The sequence below is a fragment of the Cornus florida genome, unplaced genomic scaffold (genome assembly GCF_030987335.1).
Source record: "Cornus florida cultivar Cherokee Brave unplaced genomic scaffold, ASM3098733v1 CherokeeBrave_3.0.0_Hap2_Chr07, whole genome shotgun sequence".
NCBI lineage: Eukaryota > Viridiplantae > Streptophyta > Magnoliopsida > Cornales > Cornaceae > Cornus > Cornus florida.
Window position 1 is genome coordinate 22,017,466 of NW_026775577.1, and position 13,250 is coordinate 22,030,715.

At 37.4% G+C, this 13,250-nt stretch overlaps 1 protein-coding gene and 1 pseudogene across 1 annotated transcript; both read left to right on the forward strand.

The window, feature by feature from the left end:
* Nucleotides 1-428: 428 nt before the first annotated feature.
* LOC132266783 (SKP1-like protein 1A) lies at nucleotides 429-2,916 on the forward strand. Its single transcript, XM_059767761.1, has 2 exons — nucleotides 429-524; nucleotides 2,265-2,916. Exons 1-2 carry the CDS (start codon nucleotides 429-431, stop codon nucleotides 2,634-2,636), a joined length of 468 nt encoding a protein of 155 aa, XP_059623744.1. The 3' UTR covers nucleotides 2,637-2,916.
* A 5,100-nt stretch (nucleotides 2,917-8,016) lies between these two features.
* Nucleotides 8,017-8,494, forward strand: LOC132267567 (SKP1-like protein 1A; annotated as a pseudogene).
* The last annotated feature ends 4,756 nt before the right edge of the window (nucleotides 8,495-13,250 follow it).

Sequence of the window (13,250 nt, forward strand, 5' to 3'; positions counted from 1 at the left end):
CTAAATAGTTAATAAACATTATCGACTTGAATGGATGAATATGTATTTGTACAAAGCATTGTAACTTAGTTGTATTTTCTCAACGTTCTAAGGTAGAAGGTCAAAGCATTGTAACAATAATTCTAGAAGGTCTTTTGCGTCTCTTTGGCTTCTTTTTGGATGCTGACCGCCTTACAGAACTAGACCTCCTCAGCATTATTCTCACCTCTTATCAACATAGTTTCCTTTTATGTTGATAGGTTTTGTTACAGGATTAGGTTTCTTATTCTCTTAGTATCCTAATGGTATTAGGTTTCCTTATTATGTCCTTATGGTGTTAGGGTTCTTTATTATAAATACAGGTGGAGGTCGTTCATATTTCATATTGCTCTGTGAACGTAGACTTTCTAGGGTTAGGGATTTGGTTTTTGGCTTTGAGAGGCACAACCATGTTAGCTTCAAAGACGGTAGTGTTGAGAACTTCAGATGGCGAGACCTTCGAGGTGGAAGAGGCTGTGGCGTTGGAGTCGCAGACCATCAAGCACATGTGTAACGACTCAAAACTAATACTTTTTTTTAAAAAAAAAAAAAAAAAAAAAAAAATCGGCATGACCTCCCCTAAAAATAGGCCTATCACAACATGTTTAATTGCATTTTTAACCTGTCATGGCTCAAATTCCGAATTCACGGCAACAAAAGATAATGATACAACCAACTAATCTAGACAATGCTTCAAACTATGATTATCCATCCATTCATCAACAAGTTGCATACTATCAAATCCCCATCCAAAACATCATCAATACTTTAGTTATATTACATGACAAAGTTCCACAAAATAATTATACATCTTTGCACTTCTAGTGTTTTACAAAATAATGGGGAATATACAAAGATACAAAAGTGGACTTCTAACGCCGTTCAAGCTTGAGGTGGGTTGTCATCCACCAGTTCCTTTCCAAGACTTGAAAAAAATATATATAGATATAGGGGTGAGCATATAGCTCAGCAGGTGACACTTAAGACACAATTCTTGTGTCCTAGTGAATCCAAATAAAGCATAGGCCAATGGGAGATTGGGGACATGCATTGAAGGGGAAAAATAATTACAAGTACAAGTCAAATTCAATCACACACAAATGCAAATGGAGTGAGATGCAATGCATGCTAAAGTCACTCCCCGTTTTCATTCTCAAAACCATCACGTTCAAAGTTAATGTAACCCCCTTTGGTAACCCCGCCACGACGAGAGGAGGATTGGCTACCATCTCTAGGCCCTTGGTGACCCCGTGGCGCCGTCGAGGGGCCAGAATAGCTCAACCACGCTAGGTTACTCTCCCTAGTCCTCCCTAGGCCACATTAACCTCCAGCCCGTTGGTAACCCCGCAGCGACCGGGTTTGTCAAAACCAATTTTTTTTTCCAAAACATTCATTCCCAAATCCCCATTTTCATTTCAAGACAACCACTTCCCTTTTTCATGCAACCCAATGAGATGTAAGCTCATGTCATGATCTTAATATAATGACAAATGGGAACTTAGCACAATAATAAATAAGCAAGTTTTCATGGCATCATTATAGCATGTTAGTAACCTCAAAAAAAATGTAAACAACCATCATATAGACATACTTTTCATTCAACCATGTTATACACATTTACATAACTAGCATGTTGTCAATTAAATCATTTTAATCAAAATCAACAACAATTAAACATGCTATAACACACATAGATGAGCATGATTCATTATAGAGCAAGATTCCATGGCTTAAGATGTCCCTACCTCACAATCCAAGCCGAAATCCCTAGAATAGGTCCTCCAAATTCGAGCTCCAAGGAAGACTCAAATCTGGAAATTGATAGTATGGATGCGTAGAGCTCGCTACAAGCTTCGTTTCGCCTCAAACGGTTCCTAAATCCGATGAAAGATGATTGAGTAATCAAACCTCAAAGTTTTTGTCTCTAAAATGAAAGAAAAAGAGAAGGAACCGAGAGGGAAAGAGAGCACGGGAAAGAGAAAGAAAAGAAGATTTCTTGGCCAAATAAGTTAGTGGTGGGCCCCACTTGAAATTATTTTCCTTTTCTCTTTATTTTTTTGTCTCTAATTACACCACAAATACACAATTACACCATACAAATGCTACATCACCACATAAATTAAAATGTAGGAAATGTAACTGGACCCAACCACAAACCAGGATGGTAAAGTGAAAAGACGAAAATGCCCTTGCATTAACGAATTTTCAGAAAATTCTAAAATGCTGAAAATTAGAATTATCACAACATGATTGAAGATGATTGTGCCGATTCCGTTATTCCTCTACCAAACATAGCCAGCAAGATCTTACCCATGATCATCGAGTATTGCAAGAAGCACGTCGAGACTGCCAAGTCCGAAGACAAGACTTCCGATGCTTTCGAAACCTTTAAGGCAAACTTCGTCAAAGACGTCGACCAGGCCACTCTCTTCGATCTCATCTTGGGTGCAAACTACTTGAACATTAAGAACTTGTTAGATCTGACATGTCAAGCAGTGGCGGATATAATCAAAGGAATGACTCCAGAGGAAGTTCGTAATATTTTTAACATCAAAAATGACTACACTCCTAAGGAAGAAGAGGATGTCCGCAAGGAGAATCTATGGGCGTTTGAGTGAAACATGAAGCAGTTATGGGATGAATTTTTATTTTTTATTTTTATTTTTATTTTTTTTTGGGTTGTTAATACCCATGATAGGATTGCTATATATATATATATATATATATATGCTATTTAAATTCATGATTTTGTTTTTGGGATAATTACATTGACCTCCCTTGAAGGTTTGTAAATATACAGTGACCTCCCCTCATATTTGCCAAATAACACTGACCTCCCTTGAAATATGTATACTGCTAACATGGAACTCCCCCCTTAATGAAAACACTGTTTACTAACATAAAAGGATGATGCCAGCAATTTTTAAATTTCAAATTCCCATTCTACCCCTAAAACCAAGTAAATAAAGCAATTGAAATACCAAAAATAGCCCATATGAATTTCTCCTCTCTCCTCTCAGATTCTCTCTCCACTATTTTTCTCTCTGCACTCTCTTCCTCGTAAGCGAGCAACAAGAACCAGCGGCGGTGAAGAAAAACGTGGAACATCGGCGGCAAGTTTGGAGGACTGCGGTGCTCTGAACGGCTGTGAGTGCTAGCTTGGCAAGGAACGACGCGCAAAAACTCTGATAGTCAGCAAGGAAGACGTCTTACCGGTGGTTAAGCTTGCAGACTTGCAGTTCCTGTTGAATCGCACCCGCGACGACGGCGAACTGTCGATAGCGAGCTAGAAGTCTCCATTGATGTCGGCGGGAGTAGAACCTCAAAGCGCATCACCAAAATCAGCGAGAACAACTCAAAGAACATTTTTCGATGACGGAAAACCTCTATAAACTCCGGCACCAAGGTTGGCCAAGTCAATGTTGAAGTCTAGATTACTGGCATGTAAGCTTGGTGCTAGATTTTTTGCATTGGTAATAATAGTTGATGGCTAATTGTTCTGATCTCTCTCATTCTGTATATGTGCTAAATTTCTAGTACAGTTTTGCAGAAGTCAAAATTCAAATTAATAATGTGAGATGGTTGCTTGTGATTACATGAGTTAGCACCCAGCTGTTCATGCTGGTTATGTTTCGAATCCAAACAGAATATGAAGAAACAGAGTGTAAGCAATAACACATGGTACCCAAAACACCAACCTGTATTAAGCTGCACCACAATAACAATTAACAAAACTATAAATTAAAAAAAAAAATACAAATGAATAAATTAAAAAAAATAAAATACAACTATACATATAATTATATACAGCTAAATATGTTCATCAAAAAAAAAAAAAAAAAAAAACATTAATTTCAAATTCCAATTTTGTTTTCGGTTACATTTTATTTTCCTCTGCTGGTTTGTGTGTCCATTACCAAACAAATTATTGGTGTCACGTTTCGCTCAAGCCCCTTCCTTTCAGAGTCCTCCCATCTCCGGTGTAAACCGAGAACGCCATTTTTCCGCCGATTCTCCGGCCGAGGATCAGGTGAGGTGGAATTAGCTGGTCGTGGAAGAAGTCAGATTCCAAGCACCGAAACCACGAATTTCCACGAAAAGTCTGGGGGATATTCACGGGAACTGAATTCATTTTCTTCTTCTTCTTTTCTTCTTTCTCTTCGGCTTGTTCTTACTCAGTTCACGTGTATTCGAATAGCGAACTGAGAAGTTGCGTACATCATTAGTGGTTTCTGCATTTTCCGGGAAAATCACCTCGGATTCTTGGAGTTCTTCTTCCATGGAAAATGGGTATGGAAGAAAATTAGAGAGAGAAATAAATGGGGGTGTTTGGAAATTAAGGAATTGGAAATGGGTTTCCGGAGAAGAGAAAGAAATGTGAGAGAGAGGAGCTTTTTGTCTTTTCATTGTGTTCGTAATAAATACAATATAGATATAATAAGGCTAGAAGAGTAATTTCAATAGAACCCTTAACACCATCTACCTAAAAGGTCTAACAATGAAGGTTAGTGTTATTTTGATAAATAAAAGGAGATGTCAATGTATGTTGACAAAATTTAAAGGAAGGTCAGTGTGATTATCTCTTTATTTTTTTGCTTTGTGAAAACTTTCAACTTCCTTTCCAACAAATATGAATCTTCTTTATTGCCATGTTAAAACAACTCAAATCTATTAATTAAAAAGGATGATAAAGCTAAAGGATAGAACATTATAAAGTTGAATACAAAAACAAAATATCAAATACCTGGTGTGTGTGCATTATGGGACTCGCAAGGCAAATAATAAGCTTATGTACTTGTCCGATCATCGGAGAATAAGCAGACAGACAGTTGGATTCATGGTTTGGTTTCGGATATTTTTCAATTGCGCTGAAGATCGCAGAAGTCGGTCTATTTTACCACGTATGATTGAAGGGGAAATTATTAGATGGTCCTGATCTATTCGACACTGTATTTAACTAATCCACCAAGTATTAATGTTGTAGGACCATTTAATAATTTATCGAAGGAGAAAAAGACACATATATTTGGGTTGGGGCTTCAGATAATTGAGAATTGAGACTCCAAGCAAGCCTGGCTATATATGTAGGTTTGGCCCAAGCATACCGTCTGGCCTTCAGATGAGCCTAACTATCCATGGAAAGTTATTTATTTTCCTTCCGACCTTGGTAAGAAACTTTCAAATTCACTTTACCTTTGATAAGAAAATACCACTAGTCTATAACAGTATAACCCATATTATCAAATTGGGTATTTAATTTAATAATGCATTTTTTAAAATTTAATACTTCATGTTTTTTACAATTTAAATTTTTTTTAAATTTAAACTTGAAATATGTTTCTTGAAAACTAGATTTAATTAATGTTGATTCACTATTTGATAAAGTGGTGCCATATTTACAATACAATTTGATTTGCCTTTGCAGCAGTATCACGTAGTGAAAGTATTTAAGAAGTATGTTCATATCTAGGTTCTTTCTTAATAAAGTTGTGCTAAATCTAATTGACCAAATTAGAAAATTTAGAAGATTAGAGGAGTGACAGTTGTTTGATAAATAATGTGGGAACCACTGTGTGTGTGTGAGAGAGAGAATGGCCTAAACTAATATGGAATTAATTTATTAAATAATTAAATACTATAAGACATATGACTTATAATACAAAGCAATAAAATAAAATAAAAATAGATGGGCAGCCTTCTACATTAGACTAACTATTTGCCTCTTTATGAGAAAATAAGATAATGTATATCTGATTTTTTCAAATTTTGTAATGAAAAAGGAGCCTAGTTGAGTTAATATTTTTTTTTAATTAAAAAGGTGATTTATGTAACCAATTACGCTTATGTTAAATTTATGTAAGAATAAATTTATGTAACCAATTAACCACGGTGATTTATGTAACCAATTAGCCACGGAAAGAGAGAAAATAATAATAACAATAAAATAATTGTTTTAAGAAGCCCATATGACATATTAGGGCAACACATAAGTGGCTGCAATTTTCAGGGAAACACTTTGTTGAGACACCTAATTACCATTTTACCTTTTAGGAGTAATTAAATTTTAGAAAGTTAGAACTCATAATGTTTTTTTTAAGCATTAGAGATATTACGGATAACTTCTTTTTCATTTATTAAAAATTATTATTATTTCTCTAATTTTTTAATGGGGAATTAAAAATTTTAGCTAGTACATAGGTGTTGCCATATTGTGGTGTTCTTTGGTGAAGGGTAATCTAGTAAATTCACAAACAATGAACAAACGCATAAATCTTAATTTCCTATCAAGCAACAATGAAAAAGAAGCAGAGTATCTGACCTTTGTTCAATTCCTGTCACAGCGACCTCAATCAAATACACACTAAAGTACCGGCAAAATACATGTGAAAGTTAATCCCAAATTTCTCATAATATACTAAAACAATATAGTGCATAGTGAAAGTTAATATAGATTAGAAGGTCATGGAGTAGTCTTCTATCTGTATGTTAGTCCTGATTCTGTACAGCAGAATGTGGGACTACAGAATGCTGTAAAATAGAAAGATAAAACACGGCCTTGCTTATTTGCACCATGACTGTGTCCCTCCCATTGTTCATAGAGACATCAAGGCCAATAACATCCTTCATTGGTCTCGAATTCGAGCCTTACAATGCTGATTTTGGGCTAGCCAAGCTCGTCAATGATGATTATTTTGCCAGATCCTACACAGTTGCAGGTTCCTGTGGATATATTGCTCCTGGTAAATATATTTTCCTCCAACACAATAGTTCAATAGTCATATGCTTCTTATATTCGTCATATTTGAATGTGAACTTATTATAATATTGACTTTTTAGCATGTTTTGAAAATCTTTACGTTAAAACACATGGTCTTGACTCTGTTTACAACTATGTTACAAGTGATTTAGAAAGATTTTGATTTGGCTGGTGGCCTAATTTTCATGCTTCTCAAGTAGTTTCTCACATAAGTAAATCAACCCCAATTTAGCAATCTAGTTCTGATTCTAGTTCTCCTTTTCAAAATATGGCTACATGATGAAGATCACAGAGAGGAGCAATGTTTATAGCTATGGTGTGATTGTATTGGAAGTTTTGACAGGGAAACAACCAATCGATCCAACCATACCGGATGGACTACATTTAGCGGATTGGGTGAGGCAAATGAGGGGTGGAATTCAAGTCCTTGATCCAAGCTTGCTAGCAGGATCTGAATCAGGATCTGAATCTGAACAACAAAGAAAGAAAGGGTTATATCAATCATTCACCATGATTTTCTTCCCCTCTATAAGTATTACTTTCACTGCAAGTGAAGTAAAACTACTTTTTCTTTTCACACTCGCACCACCACCACCATGCCACCTCCTCCTCCCTGCCCCCAATAAAACGAAAACCTTTCGTAAAAAAATAATATTAATAAAAGGAGGAGGAAGAAGAGAAAAAATGTATCTAGTAACCTTTATTGGGCATTTTACATTATATTTAATAGAAAATTCCTGTTAATCAAGTTTCTCTCAACATATATCCTCTCACCTACAACTACTCAAACAATAATCCATGCAGCATATCCAATGGCATTTGGATGATTGTTAATTTTTTGAGACACTTGCCATTTTAATTTTTAGGGATAATAAAATTTTAGAAAGTTGGAATGTGAGATATCAAACACGAGTCATATATGCTATTTTTATTACACATACTTTTTTACAATTTACCAAGTGTTTAGAGATTTCACTTTAGTTTCCTTTTGTTGATAGGATTTGTTATATTTTCCAGTTTCCTTATCCTGTTAGTTTCCTAATGGTATTAGGTTTCCTTATTCTTTTGTCCTTACGGTGTTAGGGCACCTTATTATAAATACATGCAGTACTGAGATTATTCATTAGTTCTATTGGTCTGCAATTTTCTAGTGGATTCAAAATTGTTGTCATACGTTCTTAGTTTTTGCTCCTTATATCTCACAAACTCTTTCTCTCAGGGATTTGGTTTTTGGCTTGACAGGCACAACCATGTCGACTTCAAAGACTATGGTGTTGAGAACCTCAGATCTTCGAGGTGGAAGAGGCGGTGGCGTTGCAGTCACAGACCATCAAGCACATGATTGAAGATGATTGTGTCGATTCCATCATTCCTCTGCCGAACGTAAGTAGCAAGATCTTGCCCAAGATCGTCGAGTACTGCAAGAAGCACATCGAGACCCCTAAGTCCGAAGACAAGACTTCTAACGATGCTCTCAAAACCTTTGACGCTGACTTTGTCAAAGAGGTAGAAGCCGACCAGGCCACCCTCTTCGACCTCATCTTGGGAGCAAATTATTTGGACATCAAGAGCTTGTTAGATCTGATGTGTCAAACAGTGGCGAATATGATAAAAGGGAAGACTCCGAAAGAGATTCGCAAGACTTTTCACATTAAGAATGACTATACTCCGGAAGAAGAAGAGGAGGTCCGCAGGTCTAATGCATGGGCGTTTGAGTGAAACATGAAGTCCCTATGGATAACCCATACCAGGATTGCTATATATATGTGCGCGCGCGCTATTATGCACCCTTTTTCTTTTCTTTTTTCCATTGGTGAAATACATGGATTTTTTCGCTTTGTGAAAACTTAAAATCTATTAAATACCAACATACAAAAACAAACAAACAAACAAACAAAAAAAAAATGATAAACTTAAAACTCAAAATTGGTATTAGTCCTTCAATAAGGAGAGAAAGAAGATGATAAAGATGAAGGATAGAACAAAACATCAAATACCTGGTGTGCAATATGGGACTATAACTTGCAAAGCAAATAATAAGCTTATGTAGTTGTCAGATCATCAAAGCAGATGCAGACAGACAGGTGGATTCATGGTTTGGTTTCGGATATTCTTCAATTGCGCTAAAGATCGCAGAAGTCGGTCGATTTTTTCGGTTGAAATTTTGGGTTAGACAGAGTACTACTACGTATGATTGAAGTAGGAAAAGACACATAGATTTGGGCTGGGCTTCAAAGAATTGAGAATTGAGACGTCAAGCAAGCCTGGTTTATACGTGTAGGTTTGGCCCAAGCATACCGTCTGGGCTTCAGATGAATCCAACTATCCATGGACTAGGGTTTCTTTTTATAAAAAAATTACTGTATTTATTTTTCTTCTAACCTGGATAAGAAACTTTCAAATTTATTTTTCTTTTTGTTTGATAAATAATGTGGGAATCACTGTGTGTGTGTGAGAGAGAGAATGGCCTAAATTAATATGAGATTAATTTATTAAATAATTAAATACTATAAGAAAGATGACTTATATAATTTAAAGTAATAAAATAAAATAAGAATACATGAGAAGCCTTGTACATTTGACTAACTCTTTCTTTACCTTACGAGATAATAGGATTACATATATTTGACTTTTCTAGATTTCGTAAGAAAGTAGCCTAGTTTATTGAGTTAATTTAAAAAAATAAAAATAAAAAAGGTGATTTATGTAACCAATTACGCACATGTTAAATTAATGTAAACATAAAGTGTTAATTAGTTGAATTTCTTGAGGTGGGTATGTATGAGTAGATTTAGGGTGCATATGCTTAGCTAATTAAAACTTACAAATTAAGTTGATTGTCGGTAGTTTATATATTGGTGGAATTAATTTTTTTAAATACCGAAACCATATATACATATATTGATGAAGCAAGATTCCATCACGACCCAAAACGATGTCGTAACCTGCAGAGAAGAGAAAGAGTCGTCGAAAGGCACCGGTGTGGTACTAGCACAAGAGTCTCCGACGGTTAAATTAGTACAAGACGAAGAAGATAAATGAACTCTATTCAGGATATTTTTTGCGTACCTTTTGAATTGGCTGACTACCCTTTTTTATAGGATAAGTCATAGTATTTGATAAGGGAATTAATCTCCTTATCATAGTGCAATACAGATCTGAAGAACTCATCCTTATCTATATCACTTCATAATTGTAGCTTATCTAACTTCTTGGCTTCCGTGTCTGTTAGAACTTGTGTATTCGTGTTGGATTGTAGAAATCGTATCATCAGTTGCCCCCCATTCTCATGTTTGGATCGCAAACTAAGAGAATGTAAGGTATTGATTCCCTAGGAGATTAATAAATAAATAAATAAATAAATAAATAAATATATATATATATATATATATATATATATATATATATATTTACATTATTAGGGCCTCCATGGCAAATACAGGGGACCTTTTCGTCAAAGATTGCAATGGCCCATTTGTTATAAAGGTGCAAGGGATCCCCTTGTCAAAAAGGTGCAAGGGATCTTTTTGTCATAAAAGTGCAAGGGATTCCCTAGTCATAAAGGTGCAAGGGATCCCCTTGTCAAAAAAGTGCAAGGGACCCTTTTGTCATAAAGTTGCAAGGATCCCCTTGTCAAAAAGGTACAAGGGACCCTTTGTCAAAAAGGTGCAAGGACCCTTTTGTCATAAAGGTGCAAGGGATTCCCTTGTCAAAAAGATGCAAGGAACCCTTTGTCAAAAAGGTGTAAGGGACCCTTTTGTCATAAAGGTGCAAGGGATTCCCTTGTCAAAAAGGTACAAGGGACCCCCTTGTCAAAAAGGTGCAAGGAATCCCCTTGTCATAAAGTTACAAAGGATTCCCTTTTCCTTTACAATGTAGAGGTCGGCATAGGCCTTGCATTATGGCCTTTAGTGTAGGCCTTGCAGTGTTGCCACTTGTTTGTTGTTACCAAGTAATGCAGGACCCCTGTAAGGGACTCTATTTGGTGGACAACCAGAGGAAGGGGCCTAGCATTTTCAATTTCAAATTGTAAGTGTCCATTTTTTAACGGCTACTTTCATAACCGTTATAGCAGATTAAACTCTTCTCTGCTTATTTAAGTTGCAGAAGAGAGTGCCTGACATACTCAATTACCTTTTTTTGCCTACTTCCTCTCCTCTTGCTTCTTGTTCTTCTTACCACTTGCACTCCTTTCTTTTTCCCATGGCTTCTTCAACCCAGCCCCATGGGGAGGTCATTGAGCGTAATAATTCAGCCGACAAGGTGTTTCCCATCAAACCGCAACACGCAGCTTCGTACTTAAATGCCAACCACCTTGGCCAATTGAAGCTAAAGTTTTCATTCCCGGAGTCTGTGGAGGTCTGATGTGCTTCTCCTCATGAAAGAGTATGTGACGATCCTCCGGAAGGTTATACATGTTTCTTTGAGACGGCTTTCGATGCTGGCTTACGGTTTCCCTTACCTAAATTTGTTAGGGAGCTGCTCAGGTTCTTTAATCTAGTTCCCTCACAGCTTTCTCCAAATGCTTGGAAAATAGTTGTGGGATGCATGATTTTGTGGCAGTTGTGTGGTAATACTCCTTTAACATTGAAGAAGTTCCTTCACTACTTTCAACCCAAGATGAAAACTGGTGATTGGCTCAATTTTGCCCACCCATCTGACGCCTTGCTAGGAAAGCTTCCTGGTTACCCCCGAAAATGGAGATTGGCTTTCTTCTTTGTGTCAGGAGATGGTTGGGAGTTTGATGTGGGTGCCAGCCCCGAAGACAAGAGCCTTTCTATGCCTCGATCATGGAATGAGCCGAATCTTACTGGTAACTAAAAGTTTATTTTATTTATTTTCCTTAGATGACTTCTTTGACTTATTTAACACTGCTTACTTCAACAGCTTTGACAATATATCTGACCTAACCGATGAAGAGCATGCTAATGTCGCAAAAGCCTGTGCGTACCCGTTGAAAGTGTGGGCTGAGATAGTGAATCCACAGACCATTGCCTCATTTGAACTTAGCATCAGGGTTGTTGCATTACCCCTCACCATAGTTAAAGGTATTGTGAGTTCATCTCTTTAGCCAAATTGTGCAGTCTTTTTATTGTCTATATTGATTGTGTTAGCTCCCTGGCAGCTGCTCAATTGGCATTTGATCATGATGTGATTGAACAGCTTCGTAATAATGACAACACATCTCCACCGGCCAGGAGGAGAAAAAGGAGCGGTTCAAACCAAGTAACTCATCCACCTGCTGAGACATCTTCGCTATAGGAGGCATTACCTGACCCAAATCCTTTTTTGACAACCTTTAACGTTCCTACACAACCATTATTTCAGGACATACTTATTAGTGAGAACCCTTTCAGCAGATCCGTTGAACCCTCGCTCACCCCATCGCTTCCCCAAGGAGGACCTCTCTGGGGCTCTTCTGGCCAATCTACAGGGATACCTTAGGTTACTTCATCCGGACGCCAATCGGTCCTTCGTGATACTACCTTTGTTGCCCGCAGGAAGGATGACTTTGTTCTAGCAGATGATATCAATGATCTGGAATCAGCTTCATTTGAGCAAACCTTAGATGCCGACCTTCACGATCTGGGTGGATCATAGTGTTTGGTTCTGAAACTTATTACACTAGTTTCCACTGGAATTACTGCTTCGCTCCCAAAGGCTAAAAGAAAACAAGTTTCACCTGTTGGGGTTTTTGTTGTAGTTCTGTAAGCCCATAATACAGCAGGTAGCTCCTCCGGCCACCCCCCTTTTGTTTTCTCAAGTCGCTTCTTAATTAAACTGAGTATTGTCCTGTTGTCCACTTTGGATTGCACATTGGCTTGCGGATGCCCGAGCGATGAGTAATGATTTCTTATTCCTAATTGGGAACAAAAATCTTTGAAGATAGCACAACAGTTGTCTGACACAATGACATGGGGAACTCCAAACCTGCACACTATAGACTTCCAAGTGAAATCTTTGACATTATTTGCCGTGATAGTGGCTAATGGTTGAGCTTCTACCCACTTGGTGAAATAGTCGATTGCCACAACAGCATATTTGGTTTGGCCTTTCCCTGTAGCCAATGGATCCATTCCCCATTGAGCAAAGGGCCATGGACTTGACATCGGCACTAGTTCCTCGGGTGGTTGTCTGAGGACATTGGTAAACCGTTGACATTTATCACACTTCCTTACAAATTCCAATGCATCTTTCTACATGGTGGGCCAGTACTAGCCTTGACGAACTGCTTTATAAGCCAAAGATCTGCCCCCTGCATGATTTTCGCAAGCACCTTCATGTATCTCTTTCATGATGTAGTGAGTTTCCTCTGCCGAGACACAACGTAAAAAAGGCAGAGAAAAACCCCTTTTGTAGAGAACTCCATTGACAAGCGTGTACCTGGGTGCTCGAACCCATACCTTCCGAGCTTCCACCGGGTTTTGTGGTAACTACCTATCCTTGAGGTACCTGACTATTGAATCTGCCCACT